Source organism: Triturus cristatus, chromosome 1_2 (assembly GCF_964204655.1).
Source record: "Triturus cristatus chromosome 1_2, aTriCri1.1, whole genome shotgun sequence".
Classification (NCBI taxonomy): domain Eukaryota; kingdom Metazoa; phylum Chordata; class Amphibia; order Caudata; family Salamandridae; genus Triturus; species Triturus cristatus.
The window spans coordinates 886,081,283-886,109,215 of NC_140580.1; the positions used below are offsets into that span (position 1 = coordinate 886,081,283).

The following is a 27,933-nucleotide window of genomic DNA, read 5'->3' on the forward strand; positions in this document are numbered from 1 at the left end:
TACAATGTTCCCCTTCTCCCTGGCCATGCGGAGAAAGATTCCTTGCACATTTTAACATCCCTGTTTTTTTTAAAGATTTCTGGTAGAACTTCTACAATTCTTTCGTTTAAATTGCTTCTGGTGTGTTTTACTGCATTTTAATACTGTGGTAGCAGGAGGGTGGGCTCGAACCGCTGACCATAGCAGGCAGGCAGGTCAGCGGTCTAGTGTTCGGAAGCGTGGCTATTTAGCCCGCATGCTGATGCGGACGCACGAAGCGGGCGCGCCGAAGGTGCGCGAAAGGCAAGCCCGTCTGCACCCGTCCGTGCGCCGGCCGGGCCTAGGGCTAGTTTCTCTGGCCATTCCGCCCCAAATGTTATAAAGTTCACTATGGAAGAGCTACATGGATTTAATCCAGCCAGAGGTAATCCTCATTGTCCCTTGAACTTGCTAATTGATATTGATAAAGGCATGGAGAGTCTCTCCTGCCTTAGGTGCCGGCAACAACTACCCCACACTCTCAATTTACCAGCTCATGGTCCTAGTGCTGGGATAGGTTATAAGAAGGACGTAATGAATGGAGGCCCTTTAAATTGTATTTTATTCAATGCAAGATCTTTAATCAAACATAGCACGGAATGTGCCTTATTGCTAGAAGATTGCAAAGCATTAGCCTTTAATGTTCACTTGGTAAACCACAGAACATTTAAAGGCCTATTATTATATCGTCCACCAGGGCCTAAAAATTGATTTTTGGAGTCAATAGGTACCTTGCTTGAAGAGGGACTTTGTTTAGAATCATACACAGTCATGGGTGACTTTAATTTTTATCTACAAAACCATTTGGATACTGATACTAACCGGTTGGAGCAAATTATGGGAGCTGGAGGACTTCATCAATTGGTGAAGGCCCCCACGCACGAAAAAGGACATACCCTTGATGGTATTTATTCAAACAACCCTGATCTTGTTTGTACTTCTGTCCTTCCCATCTCGTGGTCAGACCACTGTGCCATTCAGTTTGAACTAAATGGTTATGAAAGTCACTTAGTCAATATTAAACCAGCTAAGGAAATTGTGACTAGAGCCTGGGGAAAATTGACATCAATACGTTCAGTGAGTCCCTTAGGAGCTCGATGCGACCCCCTCCCTTGGGAGTGGATAATGCTGCGACAGTCTACAATCAATGGCTCTCTACATCCTGTAATTTATTAGCTCTCAGGAAACAGTGGACTCCTAAACGAGCCATACCGTCGGCCCCCTGGTACTCTGAAGATCTCAGAGCAAAAAATCTGGACTGCAAACTGCTAGAAAGGGTGTGGCGAAAAAATTACAGTGAAGCAGATATGAAGGAATATAAATACTGCATCACTTCTTATAAGCAAGTGTTACTGAAAGCTAAAAGAAAGCACTTTTCTACTCAGATAGATTCGGCTAAATCCAACTCTAAGGAACGTTTTAGTATTATTAAGAAACTTTCTATCTCATCTGCCCCCAGGACTCATAGCAACTTATCATTTTGTGACAAAATTGCTGACTTTTTTAAACACAAAGTAGATATCATATTCTCCTCTTTCACTGAAGCTGACATCATAGCACAGTTGAATGTCAATCAAGTTTGTAGCAGTGGTCTCCCAGAGGAATTTGAACAATTTTTACCTCTGGAGGTATCAGAGACTATTAAGGTTCTCACCTCGATTCGTTCAGGAGCCCCCAGTGATCCTTGTCCTGCGTGGATCATAAAACAAGTGCCTGAATCAATCGGAATGGCCCTGACTCTTTTGATAAACGATGTATTTTCCTCTGGTACATTTCCTTCTATCTGGAAGCAAGCCTCTGTTCTTCCACTTTTGAAGAAGCAGAATCTGGATCCAGAGGACCCCCAATAACTACAGGCCTATCTCGCGGCTCCCCTTTCCTGCTAAAATCTTGGAAAAAGAGATGAACATCCAACTCAGTGCATTTCTTCATTGTAATAATTTGCTGGACCCATCGCAATATGGGTTCAGGGCAGATCATAGCACTGAGTTGGCTCTGTTGAAGTCCACTGAGGAAATTAGAGAGGCCGTTGATTGAGGAGGGAGTGCAGTACTAATTTTGTTAGACTTGTGCGCGGCCTTTGATACGGTCCATCATAAACTATTGATGGACCGGTTGTCTGAGATTGGGGACAAAGGCTCAGCGTGGAAACTCTTACAATCTTTCCTAGCTGATAGATCTCAAACAGTGGATCTGGATGGCTTTTCTTCCAGACCATTTGTACTCCCCTGTGGGGTGCCACAGGGCTCATCCCTTAGCCCAACCTTATTTAATATATATGTGGCTCCACTGGCGGGAGTCATTAGATCATTTGGCTTCCAGCTCACCTCGTATGCTGACGACACACAAATAGTGTTGTCATTGACCAAGGGAGATGTGAAAGAAATTGGGGATCGTTTCCACGAATGTATGAGTGCTATATCTCGATGGATGTCCTCAAATTGCCTAAAGCTTAATTCCAACAAGACTGAGGTCGTGAAGTTTGGGAATAATCCACTGGTATGGACACCGGACTGGTGGCCGGAAGACCTGGGAACTTGCCCGGTACCCACCAGGAAGGCTAAAAACCTTGGGGTATCAGTGGATAACACACTCACTATGGGTGATCAAGTAAGCCTGGTAACGTCCGCTTGCTTTATGACTCTTAGAATCATTAGAAAAATTTAAACTCTTCTGACGAAGAGCAATCTCAAGACAGTAGTCATGGCTTTGATAACATCACGGTTGGACTACTGTAATAGCCTGTATCTGAACATACAAAAACAACATATGTGCAGGCTTCAATTAGTCCAAAACGCTGCAGCCAGACTACTCTCTGGAATACCCAAATTTGCTCCGTGAAAGAAGAGCTTAGGAAATTGTACTGGCTCCCGATAAAACAAAGAGTCCGCTTTAAGGCACTCTGTATTATTTTTAAGGCTATTAATGGTATCGGTCCTCAATTTCTCAAACAAAAGTTTCACTGGTATGTACCGGGAGAGCATTACGCTCTGCCAGTGCTAAGCTAGTGCAAGTCCTCAAGGCAAACAAAGCAAACTGGGGAGGCAGGAGCTTTACTCTGTGCTTCTCGAGCTTGGAACAAGCTTCCCTTCTCTCTCAAGTCTGCCCCGGATCTTTTGTCCTTTTGTAGGGGCTTGAAGACATGGCTCTTCACGCAGTAGCTTTTTCTCGACTCTCGACTTCCCAGGCCACCAGTACTTAGCAAAAGCAAAATGTTTCAAGGGAGCACACATACTCTGTAAAAACTGCCCTCACCCACAACAAGTTGTGGCATGCTTCATCATCGGGCTGCTACTAACGCCTCTACGCAGACCAACGCTAGAGGCGGAGCAATAGGGAGGGGTAAACAATACAACAGTGATGCAAACAAACAAAAAGGCTGGATCCTTAAGTGCAGAAATAATGAAGTTTAAAACTGACCCAGGGATATCTCTCTAATAGTTTTATTCCTGGATTCCCCAGTCAGATTAAAAAGGTATATATATATAGAAAAATATATACCAAATGGATAGTGGTGGAATGAGTTGATTAAGTGCTCACCACCCCTCCATTCTGCATAGCAGTCGACATGTTTCTGCCGGTTCAAAATAAAGTCTCCGGCATTCCTCAGGACAAATCAGATCCCTATGCCCTTTATCCCCTCTTGTTACCCACTCTCGTGGGTTATACTCCACCTGTAAGTCTGGAGTTCCTCTCGTAACTTACTCTTTCAAAGAGGAACTGAAAGATAAAATATACGAAAATGACACCATTTACTTTCACACCCAAAACAGAGACAATATTTTATAATGTGTGCTCTCAAACAAACTTAAGCAATTGCTCCGCCTCTAGCGTTGGTCTGCACAGAGGCGTTAGTAGCAGCCCGATGATGAAGCATGCCACAACTTGTTGTGGGTGAGGGCAGTTTGCGGAAGCGCCTGAGACGTGCGGGGGTCCCGTCCGCTTCATGCACTTGTGGTGCAGGCTTGAAAGGTAGAAGTGGGCCTCAGACAGACTCAGCCGGAGAAACTCCCTCTCGTCGTCTGGTCCGTGCTCCGGCCCTCGGACCACAGACTCAGAACCAGACGGTAACACTCCCAGTCACGGCAGGTCCGGTGCTGCATCGCTGGGATGCGCCTGTGGGAGTCGCACACTTCCCGGCCTCCGGCAACTTGAACGTGGGGCAAGATGATGACTCGCTGCAGTCAGGCTGGGCGGCAGAGCTGATCGCGCCCACCCTCCTAGCGCGCACTCACCTGACCCACTCGGTCCCAAAGGTTTATCGGGCAGCCTCGCAGTCTCCGGCGACGTCGGTCAGCCGCGCCCCCCCCCACCACGGCCGCAGCAGAAGCGCCAACTGCCGGCGTGGAATCTAGGCCGCCATTTTGTAGAGAGGGCCCGCCTTGAAAGTCGTGATATGCAGCGTCGCTGTAGTCACTGGCCACAATATTTTTTCAGTTCGTGGTGGCGCAAAAATTGCTCATTCTGATCCCGTGTGCTACAATGACAATTGCGGGCAGGAAATACAGGATTTTCAAAGGATAGTCGCTCCATCCGGCAGAGCTGCACTACGGCGCGGCCATCTTGCTTTGCGCCCTCTAGCGCCCCCCATCGAATCAGAAGTTGGATGGGAGAACAAGCATTGGCAATGCCAATAGGTCTGCCTTATGAATGTACTGTCCAGCCAAAGCTAAACATCTATATATGTTAAAGAGTGCCTTCGCCCAGCTGTGTTACTGCCAGAGAAAAAAATTCATATATTATCTAGTTTTCTAAGACACTTTAATAGAATTACAATGGCATGTGTTGCCCCTGAAATTTCAAGCTCAGGCAGCTGGATAAACAAACAAAAGGATCTCAGCTGTATGGAGGGTAAGCACTTTTTTGTGGAAGCGCACACATTTGCCCAGTCAAAACATACTAATGTCTCCCAACATGTGAGCAGAGCCAAAGTCCCTCTCATTGGGGTTCTCACATAACTGTCAGGCGGCAGCTGCACTGTCAAGCCATAGCATAAAAAGGGTCTACCTTGCCCGCAAATCAGTTCTGGCTTCTGACACAGTAGAAAGATCTTGGAACTGGCTGTGGTGTAGAGCCGGAGATAGGAGACGTGAGAGTGGGGAATTGTGGGCCATGCAGTTTAAGAACATGCAAGCTCTTATCGAAGAGGATTGCAGCAAAGGTAGCTTTTATTTTAAAGCAGTCTCCAACTGCGTGTGTGTGTGTGTGTGAACATGTATGTAAAACCCACGCTGTCAGGACCGGATCGGTCCTCATAATGTGGGTAAACCCTGACTGAGCCAGACGAAAACTATCTTTGTGAGGACCGGTGCATTATGAGGAATGGTCCCTGGCAGAGGATTTCTATACAAAGGCTTCAGAATAACAGATGTTAATATAGTTTGAAAGGCTGTATTCTGTAACACGCCAGTTTATATCAAGAAGTTGCAGCCAATGTCACTGGGAAGTGAGTGTAGGTGATATTAGCACTGCATGGGAATGGTGTCCAAAATAACTCTGCCTATCGGGATTAGCTATTGACTCCACATAACCAATTGGCTCCTGGTAATTATCAGGGCGCGAGCTGTAGGAGGATTTGTTATAGCTTAGGTCCGTCAAACAGACTATACTGCCACTAAACTGCAAGGAAATCTCTACTAATTCATGAGAAATACAGTCTTTTACTCTTTCCTCCTCTTCCTTCCTATCCCTTCTTGTCTCTTTCATTCTCTCTTTCTCTTCTTGAATCGAGAGAGAGTGTGTTAGTGTGTGTGTATTCAAATCTTTTTATTTTTAGCATGACAACGGTGTTAGATCAGATCCCAATTTAGTGATCATTAATATGCCCGACATTTTTTGCAATTCCAGATATGCTCCTCCCATCTTCCTACATGTGCTTGGAACTGTCTCCATCAAAAAAATCTCAATCAGGGCAAACATCACTTATCAACGTGCTGCTATCCATGGAGAGGAGATGATATGGTGGGTGCTGCTCACCGGTAATTTCCCAACATGACCAAATGTTTTAGTAAAAAGTCCCTTTCATCATTTCTCCTCCAGATTGGTGAAAATGCAGTTCGAAGTTGGGTGTGTCAGACGGCTTGAAAGGGGTAGAAGAGAGGATAACATAGAAGGTCGAAGAATAAAGGTATGCAATGTATTATGCAGGGCTCTCTCCAGGTTTGAAGAAAAGCAGCCCTTAAAAACTATAATTCATTTTATTTCTCCACAGTTTCCACACGAATACAAATCCCTGAGTCACCCTTGGCTTTTCTAAACACACAAATATCGAAATTGCAGACAAATTAACGTACATTCACACCTGTATAAATTAAATTACAATTCATAATGTTACTGGCTTAGTTCATTTTGAAATAATCCAGTTCCTTCATCTGGAGAATCGCTGCCAACGCTAGAGCAGGCATTGTGGGCAGTGTACTTGTATGAGTTCGGGTTGTGCAGTGAAACTGTGAGTGCAGGATGAGTTGAGTTTTGTGTCCATGAGAGAGCAGAGTGAGCTGTGTGCCGTTGTGAGTGCAGGTAGAGCCGTATTGATGTGTGAGAGCAGCGCGAGTGGTGTCTGTGTGAGTGATATGCCTTTGTAAATTGCAAGGTGCGGGGTGAGCGGTGTCTCTGCATGAGTGTAGGGTCTTGGGACTGCAGGGTAAGCTGTGTAAGTACAGGGAGAGCAGTGTTGCTGTGTGAGGGAATTTAATTTTCTAGACATTTGTGGATCCGTTGAGTAGGCGTTGCAGACCCGCAGGGTTCTCCGTACCACAGGTTGAGAATAAATGCACCATACAACAGTCACATTGCATGGAAAACAAGTAAGGGAACAACATGGATTACTTTAAGGATTTACAGCTATTGTTGCGAACTAGCTCTGGGCTGCGAGGACTGAGTCCCTGGTGCAGCCTGGGAGCATCAGCCTGGCTTCCACTGTGTCACTGCAATTCTCAATTAGAGAGTTCATACAACCTAAAGAAAGATCTGAGCTGGGCACTGAGTTGGTTTCCATGGCAACCACAGTCACCTCTTCTCTGGACACAGTGCAGTTTATTGACTCCCCAAAAATTACTAACAAAGCAGGCGCAGGGTTTCGGTGATAGACATATCCAGGATGTTGTTGACACTGCCCTAATGTCCAAGTCCGTAAGTCAGGAGTCCTACCAATTGTCTGCCTTTTAATGTCTGTGTGTGTCTGTGTGTGCCCAAAGACATAGTTTCTTGAACTGTCAAAGGTGACTCTTAGGACGTTCACTGATGACAGTTCATTCCCAGCAGGAAAACAAGCCAAGGAACCCAACCAACCGCTCTCCCATAGTGTAGCCTGTTATCCACTGGATGAAAGAGACTTTCCTGTGCTTGAATGGAGCAGAAACCAAGATCCTGATTCTGAGAGAAAAAGAAATCTATTCACAGCCCTGCACATTGTATTTGGAGCCAGACATGCTTTAACAATCCTAAAAATATTCATTTAAAATGACAGTTTTATTCGAAACAGTATCATCTGTTTGATACTGAAAGTATTTCATTGTCTACACATGGCTTCATAACATTGACTAAATGAGTTACAGGCATTTTCCAAATATTGAGAGTAGAGCTGCTTCATGACTTGGTTTATAGAAACATAGCAGATAACACTTCTTGTCTCTTTGCAGCAGCATCTTTGTTGCTTTGCAGCAACATTCACGTTACCTTTTTTCCAGCTAAAGCGAGTGTTGCCCACGATCCAGTATTCACTGTCATCAAAGTGAATTTCGCCATTGGAGGGGAAGAAGGCATGGGCCAGCTCACCAGTGGTGCCGTCAAAGCAGTAATGAATGGTGGATGTTAAGCAGTCGGTGTGATTCACAGGATAGAAACCTAGAAGCAGAGAAAAGGCATTACAAAGTGCTACACAGTGCATTCAGCAGGCAATGTCCTTAGCAGCAAGCGTCGTGGTATTTCAAGAATGCATCCTACAGTACAATCATTTTGTGCTTAGCAAAAGCTGTCCTGAAGGGAAAAGTATTACCAAGGATTATGAGAATTCCATTTCATTGTGCAACCAGTGTCCTGAGCAGGAAAGGGCATTTGAGAAACTGCACAATACATCCAAATGAGTGTCAGCAAAAACTGCCCAAGCGAGAAGGTGCAACCATAACATTGCGAAGTGCACTGTACTACATCTCACCTGGCAGCGTTCCTAGCGACACAATTACTATGGCAACTGGTAATACATGACCGGATGCAATCAGCTACTTCTAAGCTCTACGGGCAAAGTATTATACCATCTGAGAAAGACATTGCATAGTCCAACAGGCAGAGCAACCAGAATTTAGCACCCTCTGCCTCAAGCTGCAAAGTTTTACCATTGCAGATAAGGACCTCAAAGCCTATTCGGTGTGCCCTTCTGCAGCTCTACATAGCCCTGTGCTTTATCCAAACATTATGCAAAATATTATCTTTTCTTGGGCGGGCCAGTTTTTTTTAAAGTCATTTCATTAATACCTCGAAAAGACTCTGTTGGCCATGGATTAATGCTCAAGAATTCTTCTCATGAGCCCTCAACAGTTCTAAAGGCAGACAATCTTGTTTAAAGGTAAGGTTACTCTCCTCTGCACCAGATGACTTTGCGGAGGCCTTTGTGCTTGGTACTATGGTTATCAAGAGTTATTGATCAACATCTATGGGGCCACTGCATTTTACCTCAGATATCCACATGCCTCAGGTACTATCAAACACATTTGGGAAGACCAAGTTGCACCCTTGGTAAACTTGACTCACCAAAGGTAGGAAGGTTGACTTGTCACAGCTTACACCTGGAGAAGATAGTAGGTTTAGAGCTCATATAAAGTATGACTAAGGTGCCCTGTTATTGGTTTCAACCGATTTCAAACGGTAAAATCCCACCAGATTGAAATCTTCCTTAATTAGTTTAAACTGTAAACCACTGATTTCCCTACTAGATGGCAGCACTGCCATATATATATCTTCCAAGTACTTTCTTTGTGAGATTTTCACCACTATTTAAAAATGAATTTCTCATGGTCTCAGGTTATTTGTCTATGGAGTGCAGGGTAGCCAATTCAACTACAGCAATGTATCATGCTGGTTTAGGGCCTTTTGTCATTCACACCCCTGAAAGTGTGCCAGAAAAGCTGCATTTAGCAGGATATTTTCTCTGCTACACCTGCTCCATTCCATCTGTCTGATTATAATCAACATGACAAGATATATATTCAAGCATGTTTTCTCATTTTGTTCACCCACCAGTCTCCTCCTCTGAAGTAGAGACAATAGGAGCATTAGTAACTTCCTTATTCTCTACCTCCTTCCATCAACAAAGATGTTGACCTCTTTAGAAGCTTATTTAAAAAATAAAACAAAACAAAACTCCTCTGCACACTACTTATTGTAATGGATGGTCCTTTCACAATAAGAATCAGCAGTAGTTCCTTTCAATGGGCTACGGGCCCCGCCCCTCCTTACTTCCTGACTGTTCTTATTTTATTACTTATTTTCCTCCGGTCTGGTACTTTTCTTTGCAGAGACATGAACTAGTGTGCATTTGTTTGCCATCACATTATTTGCCGGGCTTGTCTTTCATCAGCCCTGGTCCTCAGTGGCCTGCCAGACTCTAGGACCACACCCCCTGTAAGGTAATGCAGCCTCGCTCAAAGGCTGTGCTTCAATAAGCGAGGAAGCATACGCCTGTTCCTATCTTGTCGCAGAGGAGGGTGGTATCAGCAAGACTCACTGATCCCACCTCTCCCTGTGACGGGATGGGAGAGAGGCGGGCTTCAGATAGTGTTGCTGCGTCATCACAATTGCTTTCAGTTGAGGTCATTCTCAAATTAATCTTGTGAAGGCCCTGGCGTTCTTGGAAACTTTCTGCAGCCCACCTCAGTTTTCCTTCATAGAGCTGGAGATGGGCACATTCCAGGAACTGCAAAACTCATTAGCTTTAGGAGGCTTGTACTTTTCTTTAAGTTCAAGTAAAGGTTTATTTAGAAATTAACGTGATTACAAAAAAACAATACTTCATACAGGCAATCATTTACCGATGCATAGTAAACAGAAAAGGATATTTAAGAATACTATTGATTTTTTTTTTTTTGGAAGACCTTTATTGTTCACAGCTGTGTCATCATACAGTATACATGCACCATCCATGGTGGCTAATCGATTAGACATTAAGTAGAGGTTTGCAGATAATATGACACAGCCATTCAGCCGGTAACCCGGGGGTCCGGCGGCGTTGTACATGGTGGTATTGTTACAGTCATTAGGTAATTATCTTAATAAATGACAGGTCTATGTTTGTCCTTTTTCTTAGTGTCAGTAACAGAGATAACGCAGTATTCCAGCTAGCATTGTGGCCATTGCGGTCGTCACCCAAGCCCTTATTGAGAGTTGCGCAAATCGCCGTAGTTAAACATTAGCGTGGGGGTCCCCGGGCGGCACAGTGTCAGCGTCGTGTTCGCAATGCTTGCCGGAGCGTGGCAGTAGTGTTTCGGTATAGCTCACTGAGGCATAGAAGCTAACGCTTAAGTTCGGCGAGTCTAGTCTACAGCTTCATAGTTAGGGTCCATGTGCGGGCTGCGTGGCGCACATCTGTCCCCCCATCGCTACACCCCTGAAGCCGCTGGTTATCGGGGTTATGTCCAGTATTCAACTCAATGTGCCCTTGTCAAGATCTCACTGAGAGCACTGGATGTACCCATCCCTTGTAGGGCGCGTATGCCATCGCATCTCTGCTGCCAGAGAGCGGTGTGTGTTTAATAGGGTATCGCTTCGGTGAGTCCAGACGATGCGCCCATCATCTGTTATCCGAGATAAGATAGGAGTCCGGCCAGGGAACTTGACCAGTAAACAAACTGTTCCCTACGCTTGTGTGGCAGTAGGGAGAGTAGGGGTTAGGGTTGTAAAGTCAGGTGGGGTCAAGGGGAGGGGGGGGGATCATCAGGTGCTGCAGCGGGGGGTCAGCAGCCGTCCAGTGGGGCACGGCGGGGCTGTGCACTGTGCACTGTGCGCGGGAAGCAGCGGATGGGGGGGGGGGGGAGGAACCCCCAGTCAGGTTGTGAATCCAAGGCGTCGATGCCCACACTTATTTTCTTGGTGCGCAGGGTGCTCTGCTACATTGGGGGGAGAAGGGCAGAGTGGGGCGAGGTGGTTATGCCTTCTCGTTTGTGTTCCCAGCTAGTTGATGTGTGAGTAGCGTCGAATCGCGGCAGCAGCGTTCATTTGGTGTGTTATATCCGCATATTAAGAATACTATTGATGGGGGAGGAGCCAAGATGGCGACCGGGACGGCAGCGTAGACTCCCGGCTCCGTGAACCTCCGCATCCCGCACGGATATCCTGCCTGAGATCCTCAACCTGTGCTACGTGGTCGTGTTTCTGAAGGAGAGGGGCTCCCGACTGTGTGACTCCGAGGTTTCCAGCCGTGCTATCGCCGGAGAAAACTGCATCTGAACTTTGCGGCCTGTGCGGCCCTGGAGCCGGGACATCGAGTGGATGCCGTGGCCGGGTGGCAGTGCGACAACAGCGGCCGGTGGTGACTGGGTGGAGTCGGCCCACCGGAGCGGCGCCAAACTCGGCCTACATTTCGGCGTGGTCACTTCTACTGCCCAGTGTAGCTGACCGAGTGCATGACCGGGGGTGCAAATCTTAGATCCTCCGGTGACTGCCCCTGCCTTGCTGGTGAGCTGCCCGGCCGCCGTCCGTATCCTGCCCCGATCTTGCGGGCCGCCCCCGGATTTCTACGGGAGCTGGTCCGTGGTGGGGACGACTGTTGCCCGTGACCACGGATAGTTTTTTGCCTGCCCCCGGAACCCGGTCACCCGCGACGTGGACATCGCGACGCTTGTCCCGGGGTCCCGGCCCCGGTGAGGGTCGGGCATACTTGGCGGCCATCTTGGGTCGATGAAGCCTACCATCCTGTCCGCTGGGCCGCAGCGGGCCTGTGAGCGTACGATTTTTGGGACTGTGGCGGCGAGATCACAGAGAGCTGAGCTGGGGTACGGCGACCTCCTCGAGGCTCTTGGTACTCTTCACTCCTCCTTGATTCATGGGTTCATGAGCTTGGGGAGTAAGCTCGATGGTGTGGCGTCGGAGTTGGGGCAGTGGCGGCCCGCCTGTCCGCACGAACACAGAGTCTACCCACACTGCGCGCAGGAGGACGGTGTGGCGGCCACCCCTGAGGCTAGTACACGACTGGACGCCCCGGCCAGTAAGCTACAGTGTGTTCGACCTTCTGAGGGCTTGATCTGTCCCGGAGGCGTTGGACCTGAGTGGGATGTGGTGGCCTCGTCCCGTGCATGCCCTCCTGCGACCCAGAGACAACTCCAGCAACTAATGTCTGCTTTGGCTGCTTCTGCCTTCCTGAACCCTGCGTGCAGTGCAGATCCTAAGGCAGCACTGGGAAGCCTCTTTCCTCACGCGGCGGACTGTGTTGCCGCTCAGAGACTTCCACCCCACCTGTGTGTGTCGCTTCTCTGTCGTTGTTGGACATTCCTCTGCCTAGGAATATTGGGTATGGTGCTGGGTCGAGGGGTTGGCATGGGCAAAATTCCACAGAGTGGTCAGGGATGAGGCTGGCCCCTCGGGGGTGGTCGCCTAGTGGACGGGCGGGCTTGGGGTGGTGTGCTCTCCTGACATGGCCACTGGCACAATAGGTGCATAATGCTCCCCATCGTGGTTTGAGAAGATTGTTTTTGTGCTGTTCCTTGTTCACTTTAGGGGAACCTTACCGTGCGGGAGGGAGAAGCCGGGGGTCTGTTATGAAGGCCCTCCTCCAGTTTATAAATAATTTCTCTACCCCCCCGTCTGGTGGGGGTCCTTTCCTACTTCTTTTTCCCTATTCTCCTACATTTCGGGTCTGGTTCCAGGGCGACAGGCACACTGCTGGGGGGGGGGGGCCGTACTCATCTGCAGAGGTGCAGGGTGCTGTAAATCGCTAACGTTCATTACTCTGCATATCTGTGATAGTTGTTTTAAAATTGCTTGTCACCTGATCCTTCTGCCTTGTTTCATCATAAAATGAAAACCTCTTTCTCCTGGTGCCCTACTTACGCTGTTCACAGTATTAGCTGTACGATTTTGCTCCCCGAAGTGCTGCCTGTGTTTATACTTGTCGTTATTGCTCTGATTGCTTAGCGGCCGGCCCTGGGGGGTTGTAGGCCCATACTTGTTCTTATTGAACTGTCAATAAAGGTTTAAAAAAAAAAAAAAAAAAAAAAAAAGAATACTATTGATATACAAAAATCTTCAAGGTGATAATAATATAACTTAAGGAATGATATGAATACATTAAAGGTTCATAGATATTGTAATTAGTAGTACATGTCAAAAAATATACAATTGAAAGGGTGTAATAGGAAGTGATAATTTGAGCACAATTATGTGACAATAAACAGTAGGGAGTCAGGGAGGCTTGGTAACTTCTTGCATTGAAGGAGCTGGTAAAGAAGTGTTCTTCGCTGTTGTATTCAGAAAGTGCGTGAGAGGAGACCAGAGGTGTAATCTTGTCATAGCTAAAGAGATAGGGAAGGAGGCTTGTATTTAAGATTACTACGTTTTACCAGTCACTGGAATATGCCAGTCTCAACCTCTGTGAAGGAAAGCTAAGGCAGTGCCCAATAAAAAGTGCCTCATCATACATTATGCTTGTTCATATTGTGACATGGTAATTGAGATTAAGTATAAGACAACATAGGCATTCACTTTTTGAATCCCTTTTCATTATGGCTCAATATGTAGCAATATACAATGGCAATGACAGCCAGCAGAGTACTAGTAATGGAGGGTTTATAGACAATGTGTACCGTTATGGTAAAAAGACATGTACAGACTTGAAATGCAGGAAATTGGAGTGATCCATGCATTTTCCTTTTTCCGTCCTGGTAGAGAGCTGCTCCTTGCAATTCCAGACAAGAGTTTACACCCCACCACTCTCTCATTTCACCAGCCACCACTGATAAAAATAGTATCGGTGAATGTATTTTGAAGGCACTGGAAAAGCTCTGCTTCAGGCAGACTTTTGATGTTAGCAAAAGGTATTTACAAGCATAACCATTGATTTTCAGAGATTGGAAAAACACTGGAAAATACCCACTGTAATCTAAAAAAAAAAAAGATAATGAAAACAGGAAAGACTAAGTTTGATACAGTAGTAACTCACAATAAACTCAATTGCAGTCTAACCAATACCTATTAAAAAGGAGGTGTCTATTTTTACACGTAGAAAAACTAAGCAGTTGCAATGCTAAAAATAGAAGCAAACTTAAAGGATTCATTGCTTTCTAGGGCCAAAACATGCCTAGATAAAGTTGGGTGTCACTTAAATGATAAGACAATAGTATTTAAATCACTTGTATATCTTTGGATAATCGAACAATGTTATTCGAGTGGGTACGTTTGTGAGTTGGCAGCTATCCTACAATGTTTAAGTTTCAATCTCCTAGCATGGGTTCCTTACAGACACCAGTAAATCGTACATTGGAGTCAGAGTGAATGTTGCAATGCATCAAGTATGCTAGGATATGTCTGTCCATGCACACAAGGAGAAAACTAAGGGGGCTTGAGCTGAGACAGGCATGAATCTGCCAAAAATTTGAGAAAGCTCCAGAATCCCTTACCCAGTAGTGAAGAAGGATTCCCATCCACAGAAAATGCTGGTCTCCAAAGTCAAAGTTCAATGTATACTCAACACAGCAACTCTGGCTCCAGTAGTCGGTGATGTTGGACATGGGACATCATTCTGGAGGAGACCAGTGATATATTCAACTGGCATCTAAAGTCTATTGTTCCAACAGGGGAACAGAGTGTGCTAGCATTGGGCTAGCATCCTCAGTAAGCTCCCCATGATACCAACGTTTAGGGATCTGTATCTCATGAATGGCTAACCACAATAGGACTATGCAGGAGGCAAGGGACCCAGTGGGACTGTAGGTACTCAATTAACCAACAGGTTTCCAGCTGTAACTGTGAAACAGAAATGTAGTGTTTGGGTACCCTTCCGCCATGTCTAAAAGCAATAAAGACTTGATCACAGGGTTATAAAGATGGTTCAAGCAGTCCATAATATGAGCAACTGAGGGGCAGCACCCTAAGGCATGGGGTAAAAGGCAACAAGTTTGATCAACTCTTGAAATGAAAGGGGGTGACAGATGCTAGGGAACACCACGCATATAGAGTTGGGATGAATGTCTGTAGTAGGTCCAGAGTGTGCTTGGAAAGCAGATGTCTTCCGTCCAGTTCTGACGAGTAAGCCCTCAAAGCAGCTGTAGTCTCTGGGTGGCTCACTTAACAAGACAGCCTTCACTTCAGTCCATAGGGCCTTGTCTGTGTCCTCCAAATCAGTGGCCTCATCGTCACAGGGTCTGCTTCTTCACGGGCAAGTCAGGGCACCCGAACTTCCGCTGAAGTGGCAGAATTGTTCTGGGAGGTACAGCAGCTTCCTGGTCAGAGGTCACACTGTGCTGGTGCAGACGTGTATGTGAATACATTGAACTGGTCTTGAACAGCTAGTTCTTATTTAGTTCATATGGGTAAGGGCAATCAATTTTTACAATCAAGATGACAAGATATAACAAATTTGAAATGTTAAGAATACACGCCTGAAATTATTTTAGTACAAAATGAAAACAAAGAATTAAACAGTCTTTTTCAGAAATGGACTAGTTCTCAATATTAGTTCTGAATTTTTTCTTGAAATCCATTCAACACGGAGACCTGATGATTAAAGGCAAGCTAGGAGTACAATAAAATAGACAAGGGGTTCATTTAGAGTTTGGCGGAGGGGTTAGGCCACCACAAACGTGGCGGGGGACCCTTTCTGCTACACTGACTGTCCGCTTGATTGATTTTGAGCAGGGTTTCCAACCGCGGTGCCCCTGCTGACTCCACTGGCAGAAATCCCAAACTGATGGCCGGATAGAGTTTGGCTGTCGGTATATGTGCATTAGAACATCTGCCCAGTTTAATTCGGACAATCTGATATTCTTTTTTCTCAAGTGGGCCAGCCAGGGAAACTCCTGGTGGCGACAAACTGAAAACATCTTAAAATGTTCCTCATAGGCTGAGAGACAACTGCAGGTTGTCAAGGTTATTATTAGTTTTCTTTTTTTTAAAAACAAATTTCAGACTTGCGATTTTGTTGTTATTTAAAAAAAAAAAAAAAAGACTATGCTGAATGGCCTTCTGAAACATTCCAGCCAATCAGCAAACTTTCAGTGTCGTAAGAGGAGCTGGCATGGTGGCAGCACCTCTGAAGGTACTGAGATCTCTGCAAGGCCGGCGGAGTTCTCAAAATATCGTGGGGGGTAGTCCAGCTGGGATGTTGGAGGTAATGACCTCTGCCACTCCAATGGACGGCAGGCTGCCTGACATACTCTACATGAGGCTCAAGAAACAACAACAAAATACAAGGGTGCTGATGTGCTTTTTGTAATAGTGAAGATGTATACTGTCATGCTCTGATGGAAAGTATTATAGGAAGGTGCTGTGCATGGGACATCTGATAAATTCTTAACCGACTTTCCAAATCTTTGTCCTCACGAGCCATTTAATGTCTGATCAGAAAGGCAGGAATTTCCGTCTTTTTTTCTCCAGAAATAATTTCTACTGCCACACCCATCACAATGCATTCAAGACTGTTGTACCCAGCCTGCATCAGTTATCCTGTTTACGTATTTCACATTCCTCTGTCCAAACGTGCACGTGATACTCCATCATCCAGTGATGGGGAACATTTTATGTTTTACCTACAGTCCTTCCTGTGAGTTGCAATGACCCCTTCAGTTGGTGGACTGAATGCTTTTGGTTGGCCAAAGATAAGGTTGAGAGGACAAGATTCATCTGTGATGCCATAGTTCTTGAGATAGGTTTCACGAGGCCCGTGAGCTCATATTCCTAATATTTTCCTTTAGTGCTTTGACCTTCTTTGAAAGGCTAATGATCTCCCGCTTTGGTGTCTTTATTGACAGTAAGTCGCAGAGGGACATCTCAGGTTCTGGGCTGATATGGCTATATTATTTTGACTTTCTAGACAGGTTCTCTCTTCTGCCTTGTTATCAACCTTTAATCCCAGATATCTAGGTGCTGACTTCTTGTGTAGGGAACAAACCTTTCCCAGAGTCTCCCACCAGAGTCTTCAGCCTCAGTTCTTCCCTTTCCTCCTTATCAAAAGGCCGTCCATAAAAGGTGGTTGGATGGTTACTGAGTGAGTTAGTAGATGCTGTCACCTGCTTGTGACACTGAGCTCTTGGTCCTGGGCAGGCTTTCGCAACTCTAAGCTCCCAACATTCTCCCTCTCAGCCTCCAGTCTTCTCCTCCTGCCAGGTCTAGCCATGACTTCCTGGATCCAGCTGTTTGGGTGGTGACAAGATAATACAGAAATGAGCAAGTACCTCTGAGCACTTGATTCCTGGGCACCACCAGGAGCCTTTTTTTAATCAAAGAAAAAGGTTGGCCAGGATTGAGTGTGGATCTAAATTCTGGAGTCTCCTCCTGGCTGGCCTCCATCGGACATGTGATAACCCTTCTTTTAGACATGCATGATTTAGGATATCATAGACCCCTTACTTCATCCTCTCTCTGTGAATAGTCTCTCATGACTTGTCACATGCACACCCAGCAAGTCAAAGAAGAGCAATGGAAAGGCAATTGGAAAACCTAGAGAGCAGGAGGAAATCAAAAACATATGCAAACAGGTGATAAGCTTGAATACAAAGTAGTTGCGTCTGGTAGCATAAGGCAGACATCAGAGCTTAGAAGAGGAAGTAAGGGAATAACAGGACTTTAGGTTAATCAGCACATAAAGGTGGGATCCCAAAAAAATCTGTGAACTTGCAGTTTTCGTTTTCTTGTACTGGCATCTTCTAATCAGGAAACTTCCTCTTTCAATCCATCATCCAGCTTCCCTGCCCCAATAGGAGCTAGCTAAGTGCAGAAAGATATTTCTAAAGCAGGGGAGCACAATCTTAGTTGCTTTCAGGAATGCATTGGGCATTAATCTACTTCTCTACTCTCAAGAGATGGAGGTTGGGTCAGCAGTTGCTGTTAGGATCTATGGTTGGTCTGCTTTAGGACCTGTGCTCCATGTTTGCAGGTGTGGTCTGAGGCTGAATGTATATTCAGTGGATAAAAATGGCTCTGTTGGTGGAGGAGTCGCTCTACGTGGCAGATGTATGGCTCTAGATGGAGGTATGGTAAGTGGATAGCTGTCTTATCGATTGCTTGTGTTGTGGTACATTGATGGTAAGTTCTGGGATTGGACATGTGCTCTTTTGTAAGAGGTTTGTTTTATGCTTAGAGGTGTGCTTTGTATTTGGAGATATTGTCTCTAAGTGGAAATGTAGTTTATGTGTAGAGGCGTGGGTTGTAGGTAGAGATGAGGCTTTCTAAAGGCGTTGTTCTTCATGGTGGGGCTGGCCAACAGAATGTTTAGGAAAGAGACAGCCCTCTGTGTGAAAGCTTTTCAATGGGGCCAGTAAGCAGAAGGGGTTGTAATATACAGGCATCTACCAAGGTTTTGTAATCTTCACACCTCTGCCTAGAGAAGGTGTAAACTTAGGTGTGCCCAGGACACTGTGCTTGAGGGAAGTATATGTTTTCAACCGGTCATTCAATGGTGTCAACAATGACGTGCTACATAATGGAGGAATACCAGAAGGACTAAGTATTCGAGGCAGTGTAGGAGGTCTGCTCTTTGTTTTTATTTGAACTGAGTTTGAAGACCATGATCAGAAAAAATGGAGCGTGCATTGCACATGCACCGTGAACTGGCCTATTAGCCTACTTCAGGTTAAGCCACACAAAGGGGGAAATGACTGAACGGGCACCTTGCCTTGCAAAGTGGATTCTCCAATGAGCACAGTCATCCTCTGTTACTGTAGCTCCTTGGTGGGTACTTTCCCAGTGTCCCTGAATTGGAGTATCTGCTGGAGGACCCATTTTCAGGTTCTTAAAGACTTATAAAAGTATCTTTCCTATTATGGCAGATCACAAGCTTTGTCAAGCTTCCAAGATAAGTGAAGCGGAGATATGCTTTCTGATAAGTCCCAGGTATGTTTTCTTTTTAGGTATATGAATATTACACACATATGAAAGTTTCCTAAATATGAGCAAAATTAAATATTGTGTTTTGCATATCTCAGGAAGAACCCTGGAAGATGTGGGTCCATCATCCCCGATCAGATTGAGGCAAATATACGTACCTAGAGGGATAGACCAACCAATTTCTAGGGCGACCAAAAAGTTTTCATGTGTTTTAATCAATCATTCATATGCTATAGTTATAGGCATTGTCTAATGTTCAGTGAGGGATCTATGAGTGGAGAAGGTTCCCCAGAAAATTAGGTATGGTCTGCTTGAAGTGTGATTTATGAGTACAGGTGTTGTGTATAGAAGGAGGCGGGCTGTGTATAGAAGGAGGTGTCCATGAAAGGAGGTATATTCTGTGGATGGTGGTTTCATCTTTAGCTGGAGGTGTGAACTATCAATGGAGCTGTGTATTACATGCAGTTGTAGGTGAGTCACTTGGTGGTGTGATTTATTAGTGGATTTGTGGTCTATTAAAGGAGATGAGCTGTACACTACGTGGTTGATTTATGACTGGAGATACGGAATATGTTATGCAGCTATAATTGTATAGTGGGAGGGGTGAACTATAGTGGCAGGGGTGAACTATCATTGGCTGTATGGTTTGTGGTATGTGATTTACAAAAGGAGGCGTGGTTGGAACTGTGACCAGTAGTGGGAAGTGCGAACTATCATTGGCTGTATGTTATGTGGCTGTAGGTATGGTACATGGAAGTAGGTGTGGTTTACGAAAGGAGATATGGTTTGCATTTGGAGTTATTATCTATGGTTCGAGGAGTGGACTATTATTGAATAGTATATTATGCAGTTGACAGTGTGGTTTGTGGCTGATGATGTGTTCTAGGTGAGGAGCTGGTCTATTGGAGGAAGTGTGGTCTAGGTAAGGAAGTATAATCTGTGGTTCGAGATGTGGTCTGTGACTGAACTGCTATTACCAGTGTGCTATGTGGTTGTGCGTGTGATCTGTAGATGGGAGTGTGGTTTATGGTTGTAGGCGTGCTTTGTAGCTGGGGGTGTGGTCTAAGATTGCTGATGTGGCTAATGTTAGGATTGGGTGTGATCAAAATCTTTTAAAACCTTAATAACCTTTTTCACGTCTTGTGCATTACTTACCTATTTTCAAATCACTCTCCTGGTCAGGGGGAACCTCTTTGAACTGGAAGGGAGACACGTCGCTCCACATGTCAAAAGCAGCAACAATCCCCTTGCGTGTGTCACTTTCGTTGATCAAGTTTCTTGGAAATGATAGGATTCTGTGAATACAAAGTAAAGCAACCCCTTAATAAAACTTCTTGGAACAGTCCTTGACTTGCCAACAGGCCAGCGCCTCATGGCCATCAAGTGTGTGCTTGGGTGAAAACAACAGTAAATCAGAGGTGGTAGCATTGCTCTAAGGCGTTGTCTCATTCTGCAGGTTTTGCAGGGTTACGCTGTGAGTTTTAATGGAGTTTGAGAATTCTAGGGCTATTCAAGTAAAATGTTTTCAACCTAGTTTTTTTCTATTTGCTAACGTCAACAAACATTTGTGCTGGATCTAGTGCCCTCAAGGGGAAACTTATGTCCATTCACTATATTGGATCACTCTTCCTTCAACTAAAACTTCACACCTACTTCAAAACTAGTTCCTTCTCTTTGAGATTAATCCCATTTCTAAAAGCACTTACTTCAGAAAGTCTTGCACCATTCTCTATGCAGATGGCCAAACCCTGGAATTTGAGGGGAACAACAATTTTGGTGAGCAGTAAAAAGACCGACCTTAAAGCACCTTACAATTACTTGTTAGCAGAACTGTGCCTGTCCTCACAACTTTCAAAGTCACTTTACAACTAAGAGCAGTTAAAATTTACCATGAGGAGACTCCAGAACGATGCATGAGGTTTGGAGGCAACACACAGTGCTTCCCACAAAGTCCACACTAAAATCCCTAATTCTCCCAACCATGCACATCTAAAGGGATTCTCAGTTATTCACTCACTGGCAAAACGCTTTGTAGTCTCAACATGGGTACAAAAGACCGTTCAAACGCTGCCATACAATACAATCGCTCTGTGCCCCTGGCCATACTTGATACTTCTCTTTCGGTAGGCAGTCTCACGCCTTAATATGAGACATTTTGTTTCATATGCTTTTTGTCAGGTTATCCATCTTCAGTGGCCATCGGTTTGAGCCCCATTTCTCTGCCTCGCTCAACCTCACTATGAGTCCTGTGGGCCTCTGCCTTTTAAGCCACATTTCCTCCTTTACTGGTCTGGCCCAGAAGACTGGAGATATAATAAGAGGTCCACAAGGAGCCACGATGAATGCCAACCACATCGCCCTCATCTCCTACCTGTTGCCCACTTCTCCCTGTTCTCCTACTTACCTTATTTATCATGCCTCCTTTCCCTTTAAAATGAAGCGGCATAAGCAGGCAGCCACAGTACGTTTTGTTGGGCCGTAAAGCCAGGATTTTTGTCTGGTTACGATTTAAAAGCAACTTTACAGTGGAGCTGAGGGTTGTTTCAAAGAACTGTATTGAGAAACCTAATGGCAAATGAAGCATTTTATAGAACCCTTAGTTTTCACTATTGATTAAAAATGGAATAACGTCCAAGACATTTTCACAAAGGAAAATGTCCTACCAATACTAGCCTTTTTTGAGGCACACTGGTAGAGTATCCCTAATGAAAACAGAATAAAAGTTAAAAGCAACTTTGCAGGAAGGCTTAAGTTTGTACCGCAATGAGTTTTGCAAATATTAGTGGCAAATCGGCCATTTTAAAGCATACTAAATCAGTAACATTGGTCAAATCTGGAAATGATAAAATACAGTTAAAGGCGGAATTGAGGGCTCTAGCCAGGCAATATTGGGGAAAATATTTTCAAGTATAGCATTTTAAAGCACACTGAACGAGTAAGCTTGTTTAAAACTGGCTAAGATTTATAGACAAATTTACTAAGCAGTTTGAGGTTCTCTCGTCAGAATTGTTTAGAAAAGGTTTTGTGAAATGGCACATTTTAAACTACACTGGGTCTGTAATACTGGGCAAAATGATGTAGGATTTAATGCATTTTATGGATCTGGAAGGGGGAGTTCCCATATGGATTTTTGGGGAAAATTAGCAGTACATTGTGAAGCACACAGACAAATTAACATTGAGCTTTACTGCATAAGTATTTGACATTTGATGTTGCTAATACCAACCACATTACAGAGACTGCCCTCATCGCCACCAAGGATGACATCCCGTTGATCATGGACAGAGGGGACACCACAGTCCTCATCTTATTGGATCTTTTCTCAGCCTTTGGACATCGTCTACCACCCCATCCTAATCCAACAACCGCACAAAGACAGCATCCAAGGTCCCACACTTAACTGGATTTGCTTCTTCATGACAGGCCGCACCCAGTCGGTCAAACTGGCCCACTTAACCTCAGACAACATCAACATCATCTGCAAAGTTCCATAAACCTACAAGACATATCATCTAAGCCGGGCTCCTACTCGCACTGCCTCCCCCCCTTGCATAGTCAGCACCAGATCACATTAATTTCAGGCACTTTAATGAGTTGAAGGCACAGACACTCTGGGTGTTGAGCTTAAAGTCGTTTCTGTGGATTTGATTGACAGCTTTAAATAAATTTGATAGTCCCAGTTTGAATGCGAACCTACTCATTCAATGAACAATCCAGTGAACACCTGGGTACGCACTACTACTTGAATCACTCTCAGAGCTAATGATATTCAACAGCAAACATGATGGTGCTATTGAACAGTCTCCCAAAAGATGAAAGCATATTTACATGAAGATATGTAAAGTTCCGAGACACTAGGATGTTCCCAAAACAATTTAACAAGTGGTATATTAGGGATCCATGTGTTATTTGATAAGTAGAAGTACTTAATTTGAAACAAAATTGGTTTGACTCTACGTAGTTATTTATTCTACTTTGTCCTTTGCTATCATCAGGAATTAGATCATCTATAAACAAGAAAAGGTGATGCCAATTATGGAATTTTAAGTCGGCTCATATCTGATGCAATTAGCTTATCCAGTCTTAACCAGTTGTGATCTCCTCAGCTTTAGGCGAAGCTTAAAGACCTGGCTTTTCCAACAGTAGTGCAGTCTTGTTGGCTGTTACCGGCTGTTCTTCATCTTTTCTGTCCTGGGTTCAGGATAGCTCCGGGACACTCCATGGAGTAGCTGCGCGCTTAACAAATACCCCTATAACATAACATAACAGTCGGGTTTTTTTCTTTATTTTCTATCACCTATAGCCTTTTGCCGTTTTGGACCCAGTACTACAATTGGTATAATGCAAAGAAGAGGACTAGATGTGCTGCTCATAATTAACTAAAAGTAATGCCTAGAGACCATTTGCTACCCACATCTTCTTCACACCATAAATGGCTCACAATCAGAACTTCATCAGATACATAGCTGCCAAATCCCCCCCATGCCATGTATCATAACTTCAATCAGTACTGGATCCATCGTCCACAGTATGTTGCATTCTGGGACTTGTAGTTCCCTTTTAACATTGTAAATGTAGTTCAAAACTTCCAGAATGTTGAAGTGATGTTGGTCTAAAAAGCCAGTACTAGCTATAGTTGTTACCAATAACATAGTGCTACTTAGCGCCACATAAAATAGAATCAACTAATAACCATGGAACCCTCCAAGTGGGGAGAGGATGTGGCGTGATGGCGACAGCTGCCAATTTCGGAGCCGGGAAACCAGGTTAGAGTCCCGGCATGGCTCAACATCCTGTGATTCTGGGCAAATCACTTAATTTCCCTGTGCCTACCAAAATAAGTGTGTCCTTAACTGGTGCTATAAGCGCTGGTGTTGATTAAGCACCAGTGCTGAGCACCGGAAACCATCAGCCCAAATTAAGCACTGACATCCTGCTGTTCAGCAAAACCTTTACGTGCCAATGCCAAGGGAACCTTCTTGAAACGGATTGGCAAAACAGCAACAGCTTGTCCGCCACCAAATTCAATAGGGGTAACCCTACCTAACGGTGAATAGGAGTTGGAGGCATCCTGGGGTAGCCCAATAAGTGCAATTGAACAAGAATGAGTAAGAGTAAGTGCAGGAGAGTGAATGATAATGAATGAGTGCAAGTGAGTGCAAATCAATGGGAGTGAGTGAGATTGGGTGTGAGGGGACGTAAGTGAGTGTAAGTAAGAATATGGTGATGTTGTCAAGTTTGCCATTGGCCGTAGCATACTGAAGCTCATTCTTGGCTTATAGAGGCATTCATGGCAAAATACTGACACATGCATGCTGTGGACAAATCTTAGCTGTACAGGCACCTGTCACACGATACTGGCACTTGGATACTGGGGGTGATTCTTGGCATATAGGGCATCCACAGAAAATGTTGGTGCTGGCACATTGGAGTTCATTTGTGTCATAAGAGAAGACAACCATGGAAATGGGAGGGAGGCAAACATGACAAATTGCTGACATTCACACACTTGAGGTCATTTTTGACATAAAGGGTCACCTTTGGCATACAGAAGGCATTGATGGCAAAATTCTAACACAGGCAAACCGCAGATAATGTTGGACATTAGACGCCTCTATGAGATACAAATGGCACTTATGACAACATTTTGGCACTGTCAAAATGGAGGTATTTGGTTTTTTTTTTTTAAATAGGGGCACTCAGGGCAAATTTTGAAAAAACATAGGGTCAATTTCTGAGAAGCACCAGGTTAAATTGTCTCGGCACACCATGAAAATTAATTAGATCCCTTTCAGAGCCTGTGGCCTTTTACAAATTTATGTGAAAATTGTGTTTAAATGCACCGTATGACCACATTTCTTCCTCAACGTTCTCAGGTAAACCCCTCCGCCACTTTCAGAGATCATGTCAGCACCTAATGCAAGTGATATTTAAAACAGACATTCATCTGTTGTGTTGTTATATTAATCATTCAGTTTGGATGGGACTAACTAGGCTGAGTTATTCCTCTAAACAACTCCGTGAGTATCGCTGAGCGGTGCCTTCTGGCTTCATTTTACTTCACCTTGAGGAAGCTTGCGCAAGCGGTTTACACTGTGCGCTTGCTTTTACCACGCGGATTCACAAGGAGAACATTAATAGATCATGCCTTAAACAAAGTGACTCTAATAGATGTGCTAACCCTAAGCTTCCGGGATATCCTCACAAAAATGCGGCCCCCTATCCAATAAGGAATTTACCTTTTTTAATATTAATTGCCGCTCACTTCCCAAACATAAGCTGACATCTTTGATCTTCTTACTAATGAGCAACCCGATGCCATCTTTCTTACTGAAACCTGGCTGAATAATAGTTCAGGCCCTGATGTAGCCATAGCCTTGCCTACTAACTATGCCATTGCTAGGAAAGACAGGATAGTAAGATAGGGGGGAGGCATTGCAGTAATCTACCATGAGTCTCTCGACTGTAAACCTGATGACTTTCCCGCTATGGGCTGCAAAGCCTCCTTATTTAAACTTACTCTGACCCCATAGCTCACTTTTTCAGGCATATTGGTTTATCGCCCCCCTGGCCCTGTCGGCCCATGGGTTGAGTCGTTTCCTTATCTGGTCACCCCTTACCTTCTCAATGCCGCTAATTTCACCATTTTGATGACCCGACTTGTGTAAAAAGTGCTGCATTTCTCTCCTATTTGACAGCAATTAATATTCAGCTATGTAACTTGGGTGCTACTCATGTGGCTGGTCACTTACTGGATCCTGTCCTCTCCAATTTATCCAATATCTATTGCCCCACGGCCCTCCCACTTTGCTGGTCAGATCACTTTGCGGTTAGGTTTCATTTTAAAATTGCTTCCAATCCACCAGTAGCAGCCCTGGGAACTAAATCGAAATTTAGAAATAGGGGGAAACTTGACACTAGAGTTTTCAATAAGCTCCTCCTCAATAGTGCTCCTGCTATTAAATTAATTAATATCTACCGCTGACCGAGGGACCATTCAAAACTGGATCCTAAAATCCATTGATGCCTCCCTCCCAACCTCTTTCTAATAAGAGGGTGAATAACCACTGACCCCCTGCCCCTTGGTTTACCGAGAGTCTAAAAAAAGAAAAAAACAAATGTAAAGCGTTAGACAGACAGTGGAGGAAGAATTATGCGTCTGACACCAAACTTGCCTATAAAAAAAAGTTACAAGCATTTGCAATGCAATAGGTCTTGCATTTACACGAGCTTGAGCTATTGACATTGTAAATAGCAATGCCTTTCATTTTTGTTTTTCGTTTTTAAAACATAAATAAAAGGCATTTAGAATGCCAACAGCTTAAACTCGCGTACATGCGAGAGCTATTGCATTGCAAATGCTTGTTTTACTAGTTGAAAACTGAGGAAGGAAAACCGGAGCTTTGTCTGCAGCTTTTACCTAGACGTGTGTGTGTGTACATTTGTAATGAACCATTAATTATGCTGTCAGTTTGGTAATGTAATTATTTTGATCGTTTACTCATTCTCATGATAACCATATTTAGCGCTTGAAAAATGTCTTGACCTGCAGTGCATTTTCATGTGCGTTTGTACGTTCTGCATCTGTTTGAAAGTGATGCAGCCCCCTGGATCACATCTGTTCTGAACCTTTGCAGACAGCACTGTTTGATCAATGCAACTTTAAATGCAAACCAGAGCTGGGACTCGGAGCTCCCAGGATTCCAAAGCAATGCCCATCCTAATATACCCGTGGCCTTTAAGGGCGCACACTGGTATAAATCACACATCTTGCACTTTCTGACTCCACACAACATGGGATCAAGGTGCGCCAGGCGTACGAGGCTTCCAAACTACCCTTTCAGAACAGGATAGGCCGCGCAGCACTATTCGAATGCTCCTTGTGACGAGAAATATTATTGCAAACTCACTAATGCGCACACCTGAGTAAAACAACGCAATCTTCTTCAACAGCGGGTTTGTTTCTAGTCCAGCTACATCATGGCGTGCAGAGATCGTTAAGCCATTTATATAGCTTTGGCAAATGCATTGCAAGAACCCCTGTAAATAAATGTAAACAAGATAGAAGAGGCAAATGTGTGTAAACAAGCTGGATGACCCCTGAGCACGAAAGGGCCACCCACTGGGATCACAAATGGGGGGGGGGACAAATGGCAAATGGATGGGGAACGGGAGGAAAAGGAGGTTCACGAGAGGCACAAAATTAGTTTAGGGAAAGGGCGCATCTGGTGGCATGTATGCAATGATGCCATTTTCAGAAATAAAAACGTTTTCTTTAATCGTCTATTCAGGTGCTAAACTGGAGGTGAAGCCTCATGGGAGAGGGTGAGGGTGACAGGGAGAAGGTGGGGGAGTGGGAGAATGGTGTTTGGAGGGAGGTTAACTAAAGTAAAGGAAAAAAGATTTTATAGATAGCCTGAAAGCCTGAAGCGCTTGCTGAAAATACACAGTCCGTGCCTGAGAGAGAGGGGGAGCAGGAGGTTAGCCCGCGAGTGGCGTGCACGCGCTTAGGAGAGCAGTGTGCTAGTTTTCAAGCACTGCACTCGTGCTTGTGGCGCGCCGCTGCTCGCTCCCGCAAGGATGATGCCGCCACAAGCAAGAGTGTGTGCTTCAAAATGAGCAGAGCGACGGCTAAAGGCCCTCCTATTCAGCACATGCGCGCTGCGAAGGCGAGACCTAATAAGGGACTACCAATCTCTCTATAAAACAGCACGAGCTGAATATGTTTCCTCTACTATCTCAAATCCTCAGAACTGCTCTAGGACCTTGTTTAAGGTGGTCAAAGAGCTATCTGGGTCAGATTGTCAGACCACCCCTTTATTCCTCAATGGAGTGCAATGTGAGGATCTTGCCAACTTCTTTTTAAGTAAAGTTGAAAAAATGTATACT

At 44.8% G+C, this 27,933-nt stretch overlaps 1 protein-coding gene across 1 annotated transcript in view; it reads right to left on the reverse strand.

The window, feature by feature from the left end:
• MMP23B (matrix metallopeptidase 23B) overlaps nucleotides 1-27,933 on the reverse strand; it is a 141,357-nt gene that overhangs the window by 68,881 nt on the left and 44,543 nt on the right. The window contains exons 3-4 of the mRNA XM_085609498.1: nucleotides 20,200-20,339; nucleotides 7,696-7,863 (exon numbers count right to left, since the gene is read on the reverse strand). Coding sequence (XP_085465624.1) covers nucleotides 7,696-7,863; nucleotides 20,200-20,339 — 308 coding nt within the window. The remainder of the gene's footprint in view (nucleotides 1-7,695; nucleotides 7,864-20,199; nucleotides 20,340-27,933) is intronic.